Source organism: Acomys russatus, chromosome 8, assembly GCF_903995435.1.
Source record: "Acomys russatus chromosome 8, mAcoRus1.1, whole genome shotgun sequence".
NCBI lineage: Eukaryota > Metazoa > Chordata > Mammalia > Rodentia > Muridae > Acomys > Acomys russatus.
In genome coordinates this window covers 63,913,833-63,930,938 of record NC_067144.1, presented here as the reverse complement: position 1 = coordinate 63,930,938, position 17,106 = coordinate 63,913,833, and the positions used below count along the sequence as shown (strand labels likewise).

General features: G+C 41.7%; 1 protein-coding gene across 1 annotated transcript in view; it reads left to right on the top strand.

Moving 5' to 3' along the window:
- The window catches only part of App (amyloid beta precursor protein), a 220,432-nt gene that overhangs the window by 135,036 nt on the left and 68,290 nt on the right, over nucleotides 1–17,106 (top strand). The window contains exons 7-8 of the mRNA XM_051150165.1: nucleotides 2,481–2,648; nucleotides 5,913–5,969. Of these exons, the coding sequence (XP_051006122.1) occupies nucleotides 2,481–2,648; nucleotides 5,913–5,969 (225 nt within the window). The remainder of the gene's footprint in view (nucleotides 1–2,480; nucleotides 2,649–5,912; nucleotides 5,970–17,106) is intronic.

The window sequence follows — 17,106 nt, the reverse complement described above, 5'->3', positions numbered from 1 at the left end:
ACATTCAAAAGGGAGAGGCACTTTTGCCTAATTCTTCCAGTCTTGCCCAGCCCCACTCCTATCCTGTCCCCAACACACTATGCATTTGGCATTGTTTTATCCAATTACTTAACCTGTGCCCAGAATTTTGGCACTGTTACTCAGTGAGCGGGAGAGATGCTGAGACCAAGGCCTTATGTCACAGCCAAGGCGGATGGATTTTGCTGCCAGGCTCTGGTGACCGAGGGCCATACCAGCGGATGCAAAACTTCTGTTCCTCTTATGGCCACACTGCAAATCCAGTGCAAGGCACCGTTGTCTGATACTGGCATTAAAACAACCTAGGAAGAGATTAATGAGGAGTGACAGCACGTAAGAGACACAAATGAGGGTGCGAAAGCATGGTGGTACACACGTACGATCCCAGCCCTCAAAAGGAAGAGCAGGAGGCCTGCAGGAGGGCTACCAGGGCTACATAGTGGACCCCACCTTGTGGCAGGAGTATATTGAGATTGCTGTGGGAGATAAAGTGAAAGACAGAAGAAAACCTGATCTGAAGGTATTTATCCCAACTGAGAGAGGCAATAAGAACCCAGCGGATACAGATTACTGCACTTCCAGGGCCCTCACGTGTGGGCATGCCATGCAGAAGCTGCTGCCACTCACTTGATAAGCACACGCGCATATGCACACGCACACACATACTAATCTTCCTTTTATAACTTAGAATATTAGTCTTATTTGGGGACGCTAGAACCAAATGGTGGCGTTGCTTCACTGAGATGCCAGCCAGTTTTTATTCTATGCCAGACTTCCATACATAAGGCATTTAAAAAGACGGGCTTGGCAGCTGTGGGCGTTCAGAGCACCAAGTGGGGCATCGTTGGTAACGTGGCACTGATCAGACGCTCCTGGAATCAGTTGCTTCCATGTGGAAGCATGTGGGAAAGTCAGAATGGTTTTAGACGCTTGTTACTTACACAGAGTGAATCCCAGTGGAGTTGTGTTTGAGGCTCTCCAGGGCTAGCTAGAGGCTCACCTGCTTTTTTGTGGATCGTCATCTTTAGTTGATTACAGCAGTGTATTGATGGACGCAGGAGGTCTGGGTGGGGGTGGGGCATCTTCTGAGATGCTATGTCCAGGTGTATAGTATCTCCAACAAAGAGTTGAGTAGGACACAGAATAGTAGTAATAGAGCTGGAGATAAGCATGGTTAAGTGAGAACTTAAAAGCAAAGGGTGCACTCCATGAGGTGGGGTACATGTCATGTCTCACGAGCATCCTCCCTGTCAGGCCTCAGGGATTTTTTCTTCACAGAAAGGAACGGCGGGGATTCCCTTTGGCTGCTGTAGATGATTTGTTTGCTTGTTGTTCTGTTTGTTTGAAGGAAGTTAATGTATCTTGGAGCATCCCAAGGCAGCACAAGGGATGATCTTTTCGGTTGCTGCGACCCAGAGATTAATACTCTCCTTAGGAGTCAACAGTCTGCCTTTCTGCGTCATGATGGCTGTTTCTAAGCTGGAGGCTCTAGGTTTTACACACACAGCCTGTGTCTTCTAGAAAGGTGTTTTCCCTTGGGACAAGTTAGTAAAACCAAGTCTAAACAAGATGGATGTGTGTGAAGGGTCACCCAGCAAGGGCAGGAAGCAAAACCCCCAAAGAGACGGGGCTATTGTTCCACTTCCAGCAAAAGCAGATGAGAAGGCAGTCTGTAGAGGTCTAGCTTGTAATTGTGAGTACCTTTTAAAATGCAGCTGAATGGACTGCTGCGTTTTAAACCAATGGGGACGGTGGAACTGATTTGGGGGACAATGGTAAGACAGGCTGACAGGTAAGGTGTGCTTCAATGTAAAACAGTATGTGGTACCCAGTCATAAATTTGAATGTGTTAGCTGTATGTTACTATTTGGGACATTATGGAGTATGACTTGGATAAAAATAGACAAATATAATTTTTCCTAGAGTTACCATGATTGACAGGCAGTCAATCTTGCAGATATTACCCATGTTTTCAGGTTTAGTCAGTGGACAGGCTGAAAAACACTAAAAATTGATGTGATTAATTATACATGGGGTTAGGTAGTCATTTCCTAAGAAAAACAGTCAGAAGTTAGAGTGTTGCCATCACAACCCAAGCAATCCTTTTACGTCAAAGTTAACTCAAAGTTGTTTTAAGAGGCCCTCTTTAAAAAGGGATCTTTTTTATGTGTAGATATTTTTTATCCTTCAATCGAGAAAAATAGGTTTGGTTTTTTTTTTTAGATCTAGTCAAATTCCGTAGCTGCTATTGCATCCCACATGTAAAACCAGCGAGCACGTCTTGTTTTGTGTGAGAGGAGACTGAGGTCTTGGTGGGTGATGAAACTTCTCTGGGAAGTTTCCCAGGGAAGGTTACCCCTGGAAAGTTCAGGCCTTAACATGAGTAAGTATTTACTTGTACATGAACAGCCAGAAGGTGCCTTTTCATGCTAAATGTGGTTCCCCACATCTCCTCTGATTAGAGGTGTGCTCTGAACAAGCCGAGACCGGGCCATGCCGAGCAATGATCTCCCGCTGGTACTTTGATGTCACTGAAGGAAAGTGCGCCCCATTCTTTTACGGCGGCTGTGGCGGCAACAGGAACAACTTTGACACCGAAGAGTACTGCATGGCGGTGTGTGGCAGCGTCTGTAAGTGGACCCTTCCTCCAGCCTGGCCACCTTAAGTCTTTCTCGCCACTGGTTCTGCTCTTTGTAACAGATTGATTTTTTTTTTCTTCCTTGTTCTTGGGAATGGGCCTGTTGCTACCACTAACCACCTTCCTGTCAACTTCTCTAATGACTAGGCATCTCCACAGTATGTTCAATCATGAGCACATCTCTCCGTCTCTCTCTAATAAAGCATGGCCTTGGATGTATTCTTTCATAGTTGTGGTAGATTCCTCTTGCAACCGGTAGGAACTTCTGACTGGCTTCTCTTTACAAACAGGCTAGAGTGGCTTTTGTCTTCTTCAGTCCTTCCTGCAAATGCATACTTCTGTGTATGTCTATGTACATATGTACTCGTGTTTCTGCATGTCCACGTGTGCAGTAGTCTCTCACTGGAAGCTGACTTATAGAGCTTCAATTGCCTTGACAAGATTGCTGTAGAGAACGCCTTTGTTATTTCATCTCATGGTTTGTTTGTTTGTTTGCTTGTTTGTTTTTAAATTTTGTTAGTAAAATTGAATTGAATTGAGCTCATGCAGCCTCAGATGCTGTCTTAAGGCTGTATTGCTGTGAAGAGACACCATGACCATAGCAACTCTTATAAAGGAAAATGTTGAATTGGGGCTGCCTTAGGGTTCAGAGCTTTAGTCTGTTATCATGGCAGGAAGCGCACAGCACACAGGCAGACGTGGTATTGGACAGGTAGCTGAAAACTCTTCACCTGGACCCACAGGCAGAAGGAAGAACAGAGAGACACTGGGCCTGGCTTGAGCATCTGAAACCTCAAAGCCCACCCCCCAGTGACACGTTTCCTCCAACAAGGGCATACCTACTTCAACAAAGCCACAGCTCCTAATAGTGCCATTCTGTATGGGTGTACGGAGGCCATTTTTATTCAAACCACCACAGGTGCTCTATTATTCCTTGAACCCAAGCTTTTTTTTTTTTCCTCTTGGAAATAGAGGATTAGGAATACGGATCAGATAGGAAAATCGCTTGTCATCCAAGTGTGAGAACTTCAGTTCAATTGTCAGAATGCATATAAACCAAATGTCTATTCTATGTCTAAAGGGAGATGGTAGGCAGAGGCAAGAGAGTCGCCCGAACTCTGGGACCAGCTAGCCTGGGCTACACAGATGAAATAGACTCTGTCTCAAACAAGATATAAAGCGTGTGCTGGCACTGAAGTTGACCTCTGGCTGTCATGTGGGCTCTGTGGCATGCACATTCACACATAGATGCACATGTGTGTACATACGGTACAACACACAAAGAAAACAAGTTTCTCAGCTAGTAATTCTCAGTGGGATAACACTGAGGAAAATAAATTGCAGTCTCTCTGGAACATTAAGCTGTCTCTACTGTGGGAGGAGTAAGTATATAAAGTCATGATGATCTCAGTGCAAGATGAAGTATTTTCTGTGCGAGTCCGTCCTCACGGCATCATGTCTCACAATATGGAGTATCTGCTCTATTAATGCTCTTTCAAATTGAGTTCTCAGTTGTATTTGGTTTTTGTTTTTGTTTTTGTTTTTTTTTTTTTCTTGACCACAAGCTGGAAATATGAACTATTCAAGGATCTTGGTAGTTGCTTTTTTTTTTTTTTTTTGAGAGAGAGAGAGAGAGAGAGAGAGAGAGAGAGAGAGAGAGAGAGAGAGAGGAGGGGGAAGGTTCTTGCATTTTATTCCTGGATTATAGGGAGGCAATTTTTGCCCAGGAGTACCTGGGAAATTTCTATTTTCTAACCAAATCATAAAATTAAGCAAAACAACAAAACATTTGTTTCATTAAGACCTTACCCTGTGAAATAGCCAGTATCTGGGTGGGATCTGGAAAGTTCTTGTCTCCTAACAGATGACTCCACTTTAGTCCTCTGTGGAAGCAAGTATAGAGGCTCTGACTGGTTGAATGGCTGTTCCTCCTAACTCTAGGTATCCACCCTCATTTTCACCCAGCAGCTAATTAGGTTAGGTAACATGGAACATGGTGAAGGATTCTGGAGCCTGGAGCCTTGGGAACAAAGGGCCTTTGTTACAGTGGCTCTAAACGGCTTAGGTGCTAGGTGAGGGTTTCCTGGCACAGTTCTCAAGTTGTCCTCCCTTCCCTAAGGTTAGGGTTTGTTTCCAGAATAGCATATTATGACAGTGAGGAAGTTTGCTTTATATTGTTAACAGGGATTAGTTCACCTCAAGATTTGAACACCCTCTTCTTACTCAGTCTATTGTGAGCCTCCCCTCCTGGCCTTCCCATTTGATCACTCTGGGCATATCACACCAGAGATTGGGGCGAGGAAGTGCATGTACTTTATGGACTGATTTGTAAAAAGTCAATGCTGCCAACAGATTCTGACTTAGTTCTTAGAGAGTTGGGGGGGGGGGGGGGGGCTACAAAATATCAAGGACTCAAAGACAGCTCAGAATGTAGATTGGCAGTAGGTACCAGACTCTGGTTCACATCTTAGAACCTTTGGTGGGAAAGGCAGAGGATAGGGGGCCTGGAGAGATGCTTCATTCTCTTAAACCCTACGATGCAAGCAAGAGAACCTGAGTTCAGGTCTCCAACCCCTGCTGGCCATGGTGCCATGAGTGTGTTCTTAGCACTTGGGATGCAGAGATGGTTGCTAGGCAGCCAGTCTAGCCAACCCACAAACTACATGTTCAAGCAACATGGCAAGCCATGATGAAAAAGTATTCTTCTCTCCGCGTGTGTATGCATGCCCTAGCACACATGCACGTGTACACAGGGACAGTTGGAACACGTATACTGCACACGTCAATAAAAACTGTGAACAAAGGAAAGAGAACGAAGGGCTTGAGGGTCAGTCAGACGGCGGAGAGTGATGAGTGAGGTGTATATAGTATGGTATAGGATAGAATGACGTGTCGTCACATTGCTGAGCCAGGAGTCAAAACCATCCCTGTGAACACGTTACATTCCGGGAGGAATGTATTGAAGGGAACTGAGGATCCTTGGTGCTAAGGCCAGGAGGGGTGGAGAGAACAGCGAGTCCTCCTGCAGATTTCCCAATGTCCTGTCGGCAGCAGAACGTGCAGCATTCCGCTTTACTGGGAACAAACTTCATCTGTGTTTCCTTTGGTTCCAGGTTTAGGTTTTGCTTTTAGTTCAATGATTTTTTTCAGCCGCTCTGTCTGTTTAGTTTTGAATGAACCGTGTCCGCGTGTTTCTGCCATCATTCCCATGTATCTATTTTTGTTTTTAGTTTCCTCTCGTTTTTCTCCTCCATAGCATCCCAAAGCTCATTCAAGACTACGCATGAGCCTCTTCCCCAAGATCCTGGTAAACGTACGTTGTCGTTGACTTGGCAGGGAGGGTGAGGGAACGAGTGTGCTGCATGGCTGGATGTGACCTTCACTCCCAGCACCTGCTTTGCATGGGTTTTGTGATTCTTGACCCAGGTGCCTTAGTAGACACTATTTTCCCGTTGCCTTGCTTGTTGTTTCATCTAGTTTTACTATGCAACTTCAGAAGTTAGGTGGAGGGCATCCCCTTGCACTGCTTAGTTTTCTAATTGAACTCCTTTCTGATTTCTGTAGGGCCATGAAATATCCTACAAATAGTATTTCTTGATCCGGTGGAACTTTTCTATTTCCTAAAGGCTGCTAACATGCTACAGTTGAATGAAATGATATTTGTTGATAGAGATGCCCCCTCCCTAAAAATTTAATATTATATATCAAAGACAAGTTTGTATGCACATTTGAAATTTCATGTGCTAAATGACAACTGTGCAGCATTAGGGAGGTAAGAGGTCAGTCACAGATTTCAGGACTGTCTGTCTTTCTGTCCCAGAATGCACTCTAGTTCATCTGAGGTGCTCTACTTGGGGACTTATTAAAAAGAAAGAGAAAAGGAATTTCCTACAAAAAGGCTTTGCGTCAACCAAACACTCCTCTCTTAATTTCATTTTAAGATTTCGTATCAGACACATCAATATTCATCTTTATAATTCAGACTGTGTTTAGAAAATTATTCCTCCTCCCCAGGGATGATCTGTATTGTTGATACTCACTGGGGCTTGAAGAGGAGGCCCAATTGCAGTTACTTACCTTCACCATCATTATCCTGGGGGGAGATCCTAGCCTAAAACTGCTACAACCATTTTCTAAAGATGGTGTGTAGACGCTGTATCACCCTACACCATCGTTTTTCAGTGGTCTCCATAAGACACTCCTGTTAATTCACATAACGGGGTAATATTTGATGGGTGTGTTTTTTATTGTCACAGTAAACCCATTTTCTGCTATTACAAAAAAATTCCTTCAAAGCCTTAAGTCTGGTAAGTGCACTAGGGAGAGGCCCTAGCCATTTCATCCAAGGACTGGGAAAACACTAATTTACGTGTGTTGCATTGCTCCCAGTATTTTCAAAGATCACAGATCTTTTTCTGGCATACGTCTGTACATTTTCCTCGCATTTTGTGTGCATATGAAAAAAATGTGAGGCCTAAAGCATTTATTGCGTTGTCTGGAGGCATCATGCACAGGGGGACCATGTTTGAAACCTAAATGACACTCTGGCTATGCTCCATACCAAATGGCTCAGCATTTGCTTCTGTCATTTTCTAGGTTGGACAGTTTCTGGTGTTCACAAAGCACATTTTTAAAAATGCAGGAAACAACAAAAAGCTGAAAAATAACCAATGGGCATTTCTCATCCTTTTTGGAAAAAAATGCTGATTGGGTTTTTTTTTCAATTTTATTTTATTTCCTTCCAATATATAAAAGGCTGTCAGTTTTTAATTTTCTTAACTGATTGGAAATAAACATTATTTGATGATTTGTTTTAAAAAAATATACATAGCGTTTTCCAGACAGATATTGGAAGTCTCACTTTCTCCCCCATTTGCAGTGTTGCTCAGACCCTGAGACATCCTTCCATGCCAGGAGGATGGAGTGACTTTTGCCAGCTGTATTTCTTGTCTCCCTACAGAGACTGTTCAATCACAGCAAGGGAAGGGTTTTGCAGTGCTAGTACCAACATACGGGAGAAAGCATATAATTCCTAGTTATTTATAGCCGAGTGGCTATGCTGCCTTATTTATAGCTAAGCCACACATTTGAATTGAAAAAGTCACGGTCACCTGGAGGTCAGATGCAGATCGCAGACTCGATTCACAGGAAAAATGAGTGGAGCAGGGTGGGGTACCAGCCTGTACCATTGGACAACTCAGGCTCACACTCTGCTCCTTCCCCCTCTTAGAGTTAATTGAATGGCATCTCTTTGCTCTGAGGTGATTGGTTTTATAGACGCTCGGTCTGAAGTGCTTCTAGTGGGAAAAATAAATGCTAAGTGGGCCAGAAAAAGCTCTTCCGTTGAACTGCTTACAGGATACACATAGGGAGAGAACTGTGCACTGGGTCTCCATCAGGAGTCATTTCCTGACAAGACTTAGTACTCTTGTCAAGCATGGCCGGACTTTACATTCTTGCCATAAAAAGCAACTTTGAAAAGCACCGTGATTTTTGGGGCACTTGTTTGTTGTTACGCTCATGAAGGACTCTACCACAAATGGAAGTGAGACATGAGACCAAAGAGGTGTCTTAACCATGGTGTGGTTGGGGGAGGCCTTTAGTCTCAGAACTGAAGAGGAGGAGGCTGGTGGATTCCTCAAGTTCCAGGCCAGGCTGGTCTACATAGTTACTTCCAGGCTAGCCAGTGCTACGAAAGGAGACCCTATTCAAACAAGCAAATAGCAACAACAATAGTAATCATTATTATTGCTTAAGTATTTAATCCTATGTTAGATTGTATAGCCCAGAAGTGGCAGTAAAATTCTATCACAAAGAAAAATATGAAATACAGGGATTTGATGCTCACAAATACTTAAATGAGATGTTTTCTTGAAAAGTGTAATGATTAAAAATTTTAAGAAGGCAAGCAGTTCAGCTGCTTAAAAAGAGTAGCTTTTGTTTTTATTTGCTTTTAAAGAACTATTTACTATATTAGAGGAAGCTCATCAGCATTGGTAATGGGGTGAAAGTATCGTTTTTTTATTAAAAGGACTGGCCGTGCTTTCTATCAGACAGTACAGTCACTGTTCAAGGGAAAGAGAGGAATGGTTTTATTAAAAGGATTGGCCATCTTTCCTGTCAGGCAGTGCAGTCACTATTACATCTACACAGAACTGCAGCCACAGACAGTAAATAAATAAGTAAATAAATAAATAAATAAGCAGGCATGGTTGTGTGGTACCCATGGCACATTTTTTTTAAAGCATCCAGTGGTCTGAGGAGATGGCTCAGTTGATAAAGTGCCTGCTGGACAAGCATGAATACCTGAGTTTGGGTCCCCAGCATCCACATGCAGAGTCAGGGACTGCAACACGGGTGCCTGTAACCCCAGTGATGGAGTGGAAAGTAGGGACAAGTGAATTCTGGGGTGGGGTCAACTTAGCCAATTAGTTTACTCCAAGTGTAGTAGGAGACACTGTTTTTTAAAATAAACAAACAAACAAATAAGTAAATAGGAAGTGAAGGAGGAACGCACGCTACATCGGCTTTTAGCCTTTGCATGTACATGCACACATACAAAATTACAATAAAATAAAAAGCAGCCATTGGGCACTATCTACTTTAACACAAAGGTTACTTTCAAGCCCAGGATGTGTTAATGCTGTGGCTACACCTTTTGCACAGCTCCAGCAGGACAGTCTAAGCAGGGTACAGCCAGTAATTTACCAGTGAGGTGAGGGACATGGTAGAATTAAGTCTCAGCACATGCATAAGGATGGAAAGATTGCTCTGGAAGGCTGGGGTAAAAACTAAATCGCTTTTGTCTTTAAGACCTCCGTAGAAGTTAAGGTTCCATCCGCATTCACTGTCAGAATTTCTATGAAAGTGGCCAGTGGGAAAGACAGACATTCTGAAGTCATCTATAAGGTGTTGAGCAGTTATGACTGGTCATGTCTTTATGAACCATAGCTAATGAAGTCGAGGAAGCTTCCTGCAAACAAACCATAGCCTACGGTTAAGGCAGTCTGGCTTCCAGTTCCTATTTCTCTTTTTTCATGCTTCTGTCTGTTTTGTTGTAAATGCAGAAAATATAGATATTAATAAAAAAATAATGCAGACATCCATTCTTCTACATTTCACATATCTGATAAGATTCTCATGTCAGTACAAGTACATTGACATAAAACAAGAAATGTAGCTTGACTGGTGAAGAATAAACACGGTGTAGATTCCATTTTTATTACCTTATGTCCATGAGGTATATTGATGGTGTTCTCCAGTAACTGCGATCACGCTGGCTGTAAAACAAGTGTGACACAAGGGCACATGGGGCAAAGCGCCTTTGTTTATTTTTAAAATATATTATCCTAGTGAACAGTCGCAAACTTATTTTCTCTTTATGAATGGCCCATCTATCTCAGACTTGGTAGGAATGATCAATAATTGGGTTTTGAATGCACTAAGATTTTTAGCTACTTTGAAATTAGAGAAATGAAGAAAACTTTTAAAAATTTTTAATTGAGATGGCAGTTTGAAAGCCCTGTCACGTTGAGATAAAAATTTCCCATAAAATTCTTTACAGGTTTGTATTTCACTCATACATAAATTATCCACACTGCCATGTCCCATAACTTGTAGCCAGTTCAAGTGACAGCATTACTAGCTCTAAATCAAATAACATTTGCAATGATAAGCAGCGAGTTATGTATATCTTCACTGTTATCTTCAGCTGCCAGTGTTGTGTAGATAAGTTGCTTTCTGCTGGGAGGGAAAAAAAAATCACTAGATGCTATTCATAGATTTCTGTTTAGGAGTCACTGTCTTGTGTTCTAGTTTTGATGGTCAAGGTCATTCCAGTTGAAGGTAAGATGACGCCACCATAATTATAAATTTGTGTCACGACACACTGTGGAGATGGCCCAGCAGCCGAGGGCGTGTGCTGCCAAAGCTGACCACCTGAGTTCAATGCTCAGGACCCACATTGGTGGAAAGGAAAAACCGACTCCCACAGGCTTTTTACTGACCTGCCACATGTAACATGACACACATGACCCCCCTACCCAACATACACAAAATAAATAAATGTAAAACTAAAATTTTTTTTAAAACATGATGTCACCCTGCAAATTGAGGAGTCATATGGATATGAAAACTGTAGGGATAATTTTTTTTTCAGTATCTTTTATTGTTAGTGTGAAGATGAATTGGATTCTAGTCAACCCTTAGTAGCCATAGTTTCCTTATCTATGCATTCAACCAATCATAAATCAAAAATAAATACCTCTGTACTGAGCATATACAAACTTTTTTCTTGTTATTTTTCCTCAAACAATACAGAAAAAAAAAAGTACCACTGCCTTTAATGTTTGCATTGTCTTTAGCAGTATAAGTAGGTGGGAAAAGGACAGTATGTGCATTAAGAACTCAGAGTTATATCCAAATATACAGAAGGGATGTGGACGTCCTGGAGATTGCTATCTGTAGGGAACGCTGGAACCAACTCCCTAAGCACATACCCAGAGTCTGTTAGCCTACGGACTGGTTACCAAGTCGACATTACAGTGAGAGATGTTGGTGTGTGAAGAGTTGGTTTTGATGGTTTGATGGTTTGTCTCCTTGAATCCTCTGAGCTGCAGAGTGATTTCAGCCACATCCAGAAAAACCTCAGTGGGTTTCACTTTGCTTGAAAGTAAGTTCCTTACAGAGTGCGGCCTTTCTCAGGGGACAGCAAATATGGGAACTGGTATCATGTTGTCAGGAATGGTGCATCTTCGGAGAGGCCATCCACCACGAATAGTTAGGGAACCAGAAAGAAGCCTGCCTGTTCCCTACCACCCAGAAAATAGACTTCAGGCGGAGCTTACGAAGACCTAAGAATGTACAGTAGGTACCGAGACCAGCATTCGTGTATCATTAAAGTAAAATAGGCCTTCACGCTTGTGAAGAAACTTATGGCTGTATTCAACTTCCTGGGGTTTAGGTCTAGGTAACATAGGTTTATCATGAGAAAACAGACACACTTATGCTTCTTCTTATATGGTCAGCAGGGGAAGAGGACTCCAGAATACGTACGTACATGTGTGTGTGTGTGTGTGTGTGTGTGTGTGTGTGTGTGTGTGTGTGTGCCCATATATGTATAAGTGTGCATATACATGCATGTAAGTATCCCAGAGGAAGATACTGGGTGTCCTGCTCTGTCATGTTTCACTCGATCTTTCACTGAACCTGGAGCTAGGCTGGCAGCCAGCAAGCCCAGCCATGATCCCGTCTCCCCTCTACATGTTCCCGGGATTGCATGTACCCCACCATGACTGGTGTTTCACAGGTTCTGGGGATCACACTCGAGTCCCCGTGTTTTTGCATTAAGCTCATATACCCAGTGAGCCATGTCCTCGACTCCTATATGAACGTTTAAAAAGCACATCATATATTCCTCCCAGCCCACCAAACACTCCGTAGAGTTCTCACTGTGACTTCATGGCCTTCTGATTCGTCCCTTCTGGGTTCTCGCTGACTTTTCCTACTGTAGCCTCATCATTTGCGTGCCCTGGAATTTGCCAGATGTTCTTGCTTCTTAGGACCTCAGTGTTAGGTTCTGCATCTCCTCGTCATGTTCTTCTGCAGGGAAGTGTCAGAAAGTCACTTTCACAAATACTACTACTCTGCCTGGACACCTGCTTAATGGCCGCAGTCTCCTGGCTCACCCACCCTTTCCCCTGCTCCCTTTTAACCAGGTTTCCCTCCATAATAAAAATTACAGATTATTAACAGTGTGTGTGTGTGTGTGTGTGTGTGTGTGTGTGTGTTGTGATTGCTTCTTTCCCCCACAGAATTTGCATATGGTAGGAGCTGAGACACTCCTAAGAGGGAGCGTAGAGGAGATGAATAAGCCCATTCACAGTAGTAGAGCTGCCACCTAACCTTGTCACATACCTCTGGCTTCCCAGTAATGATAGCTTCCTATTGCTTATAAAATATCAGAAAAAAAAAAAAGCCAACTTGATGGGAGAAAGGTTTATTTTGGCTCACTGTTGCAGCTTCCGTCAATGCTCACACCTTCTTTGTTTCTGGACCATAATGGCAGGAAGCAGGTAATAAAACATAGTCATGCATCTTATGATAGTGCAAGAAGGAGAGGACTGGACACGAAGGTACAAAATAAGACCTTTAGACACATGCACTGAGTGAGCTATTTCTTCTCTCCAGCCCCCACCACTTAAAGTTTGTACTGTCTCCCAAAAGCAACAAACAGGACGCCAGTCCCTGAACACATGAATCTTTGGGACATTCCAGATCCAAAGTATGACATCATGCTTGCTGATAGATAAACAGATAGATAGGTAGAAAAGATGGTAGGTAGGTAGATAGATGCATGCATGCATACAGGCATACATACATACATACATACATACATAGGTCTTGTATATGCACATATTTACATATCATTAAACATGCAAGATGCCCCTGAATGTTTGGAAGTACAGTGTTCCTCTCAGGAAGGTAATGTGCTCAGAATTAGCAATGTTATTCAATTACCTTGTTTTTTAAGTAGGAGGGTCACTTAAACGTAGAAGCCTGTGCATAAGACACTAGATACTAGTGGCACTGCTATTGATTAGGGATATAGGAGTCAAACCGTGGAATTGGGATTGGCTCGTGCATCTGAAAGCTAGTCCACAGCTTGCTTACCAAAGGCAAGAGTGAGCATGTAGCCCAGCTGAAAATTCGTGAGTATTGCAGCTGTCTTCCTTTGACTCCTATTTTATGACCTGTTTCTTTTGGAGGTCACTTTCCAGACAGGGTTCACGGCAAAACAACTATTCAGGAGGAAATAGTCCTACATATTCATGACAAGCCATATTTCTAGCTGAGTCATGTTCATTTAAAAAGTTGAAACAACAAAGTCCCTTTCCAGCTCTTTATTACTCAAAAAAATAATGGAGCATTTTCATGGCCCACCTAATTCTAAACTCATATTCTGATTATTTTCAGATATTGAGTTTATCCTCTACACAGTGAAAGAAATTTCCTTTCCTCCCACCATGTCAAATGAAAACACATGTTCCCAGCACACTAAATGGTAATAAAAAGTTGTGATAGTTTTTTGGCCACATTGGAAATCTGAGCCCGTATCATAGCTCTAAGGAAATTTAAGAGATTTCTGGACAGTGTGTGTTCTTTGTAATGATGTGTGGTTTTTCTGTTTTAAACAAACAAAAAGCCTTGTCTGCTGTGGAAAAAACACTCTGGAAGCTAAAACAGGGGCTCAGGAAGAGGGGTTGCTAGTGTTAGGACAGCTGGGCTAAGATAAGACCCTGTGCATGTAAATAATAATAATAATAATAATAATAATAATAATAATAATAAAAAATATAATAATAATAATAATAAAGAGGGGTTGCTAGTGTTAGGACAGCGGGGCTAAGATAAGACCCTGTGCATGTAAACAATAATAATAATAATAATAATAATAATAATAACAACAACAACAACAACAATAATAACATTAAAACAAAAAGTAAACCTTCCAAAGTTGTCTTCAGTTTTGGAGTGTACACAGTGACCTGTTTTGAGTTACATAAATATAGCCCCTGTTGCTTGCCCCCTAAGACATACAGAAATACCCATGGGACATGAATGGGACACTGCCCATCACCTGAATTGACAAGACTCTGGCCTGCAGTGGCCTGCAGTACCCTCCTGGGAGGGTAATGGCTTTCAGATGTAGAGACTTCGGGAAACAGACTCTGAGGTCTCTGGATGGTCCTTCATTCAAGGTTCTTCCTTGTCAGAGAACAATGACAGTGAAAGACTAACATCACCTTAGATATCAGCATATACTGTCATTATTGCCTTTGCTAAGTAGTCTTCTGGTTTGCCGGTCAGGTTAAATATAGGGTCATTTTATTCACCAACAATGATTCAAATGGATGGCTAGTGTAAGTGGCTGTAAGCTTGAATCAAATACTGAAAAAGAAGTGTCTGTTACATTCCAACAGTATGTTGTAACTGGGACTCCTAACAACATTTTCTTGAAGGATTTTTTTCCAAGGAAATGGTGTGTGTGTTCGTATGTATGTGTGCACATGCACGTGGGTACATATGCATGTATACATTTATATATATAGTCAGACTCTGTAGAAATCGCCCTCTGTGGTGTTTATGGAGACTGAGTACATGATTGACTCATGGGTAAGGTGTGACCACAAAGCATGGGAATCAGTGTGTTCCCAGGCCAAAGGCTAAAGACCATTGTTCCAGGTCAAGCAGGCAAGAATCCAAAAACACAAATGCCTCCTTCATCTGTCTTTTTGCTATATTCAGAGTCTTGGAGAAGCTCAGTCAGATTTTCTTAACCCTCAGCTCCAAGAAGCTGATATTATACAGAGAAATACACACACACACACACACACACACACACACACACACACACACACACTCCAAAATGACAAATGACTCAGGCACCCTGTAACTCATTCAAATTGACACATGAAATTAACTAGCATAAAAATGTATCTTGATTAAACAGAATAAATGGTAATACAGTAATGTGTTGATTTTTATGTGCCTATAAGAAATATATTTGAAGTAACCTTGATACTGTTAAACATACCTCACATGCTTATTTCCTGATTATCATTTTATTTCTATTATTATGGTCCTACATTTCAATTTAGACCAATCAGAGTATGTTCTTCTGAAAGGAGCTGAGCTCTCGTCACTTACAGTATATGGCTGTCTGCACCAGTGCATTCCCATTGAATGAAATGGAAAGCACAGTTTGTCTGGTCACCTCAGCCTGATGCTATTTTATTTACTGGTTTTTATCGTAACGTCTCATTCTCCACCTGCCAGTAAGAGAGGAAAACTGCTTAGGTCCATAGGAAGCAAGTTTTGATAAGGTGGTTAAGAAATATGTGTGTATTGATTTGCCAGAGTTTGTATGGAGCAAATACATTTGTCTTTGGTATCTTTTTTTTTACAGACAGTGTTTAAAATTGCAAATCGTTTTTCACTCACTCAGGTTAAGAAACCACATATTTTACTAGTTTTATGTGTATTATACATAAGTTTAATGTGTGGGTTGGCTTTTTTTATTAGAAAAATGTGTGTTGCTTTTCCTATAGATAACATTGCATAGTCTTGTGTTCTACTTTATTTTCAATAAATTAGAAATAAGCATGTCTGATTTTTCCTGAGGTTAGCATAAAAGATTTCCATGTGACATAACAAGAGTCAGGAAAGGCTCTGGCACTCAGGGAGGAACCTATGTGACTGACACTTGAATGTAGGATGCAAGCAAGACATGTCATCACTACTAGATAAATATCCTGGATTGCAGAGTGCTAGACTTATTTGCTCTGGGCACCCATCGGTGTAAAACATTGTCTAGGGTCCACATCTGGCTGGGCCTTAGTCCCGAATGGACATACCTTTCTTCTCCCCATTTTTACCAGCTGGATGGGGACAGCTTTTGCCTCCTCCTTTCTGCTCAAATGCCATACCTGGACAGACATCTCAGCTGCTGCTTTTTGTTGTTGTTGTAGATAGCAAGGTGATAAATGATGATGGTAATGATGATAGATATGACATATGACAGAGATGATAGAAGATACATAGATAGATAGATAGATAGATAGATAGATAGATAGATAGATAGATAGATGACACATGATAGGAAAACCATGGTCATGATAGATGACCAAAGACAAAGGAAATAATTCGGAACACATATTTCTCTCATTTAGCAAAATGAATTCTGGTTTCTGTAAAGGCGGTCGAGCCTTTGATTCTAATTCCAGTCATTTTCTTACCTGTGCACACAACTTACTAGCCTCAGACAACTTAGCTGTAACTTCTCAATCAACTGCTATTCGGGATATTACATACAGATCCTCTGACTACAGGAATTTGATGAGAAGTGTGAAAGGAGTGTTTGAAAGCTTGGTTGATGTTTTTGGAATAAATATTTAAATTTACTTGAAGATGATGATTTCATTTCATGTTTGGGGGAAGCCATATTCCTCTTTATAATTGTCCCCTCTGTCTTCCTTAACACTCTTAAGTACTTTAAGCTCTTGCTAGTCACTACTCATTAGTGAGTTAAAAACACAGTGGATGCTACAATTCAGATACTGCTTGGTGGTATTGAATTGAAAATGGAAATCACTGTCTTTTTGATAAACAGTAGAAAGAATTCTAGGTTGTTGCCAAATACGTGAAGGCTGAATGTCCTTTTGTGGTTTCTAAGCTGCACTTATGGATGTTTGCATTTCTTTCCATGGTGCTTCAAACTCTCACATGAAGGATGGCTTTGTAATTAAGCTGTCTAAAGCACAATGTGTAGAATTTCCATGTTGCCGAGACACCTTAGTTTTGCACCAGCCTTATTTTCAGGCTTCATTGGTTTCTGTGGGTATTATAATGTGTGGTGCTGATGATACCATATTGACCTTCAAGAGTACAAA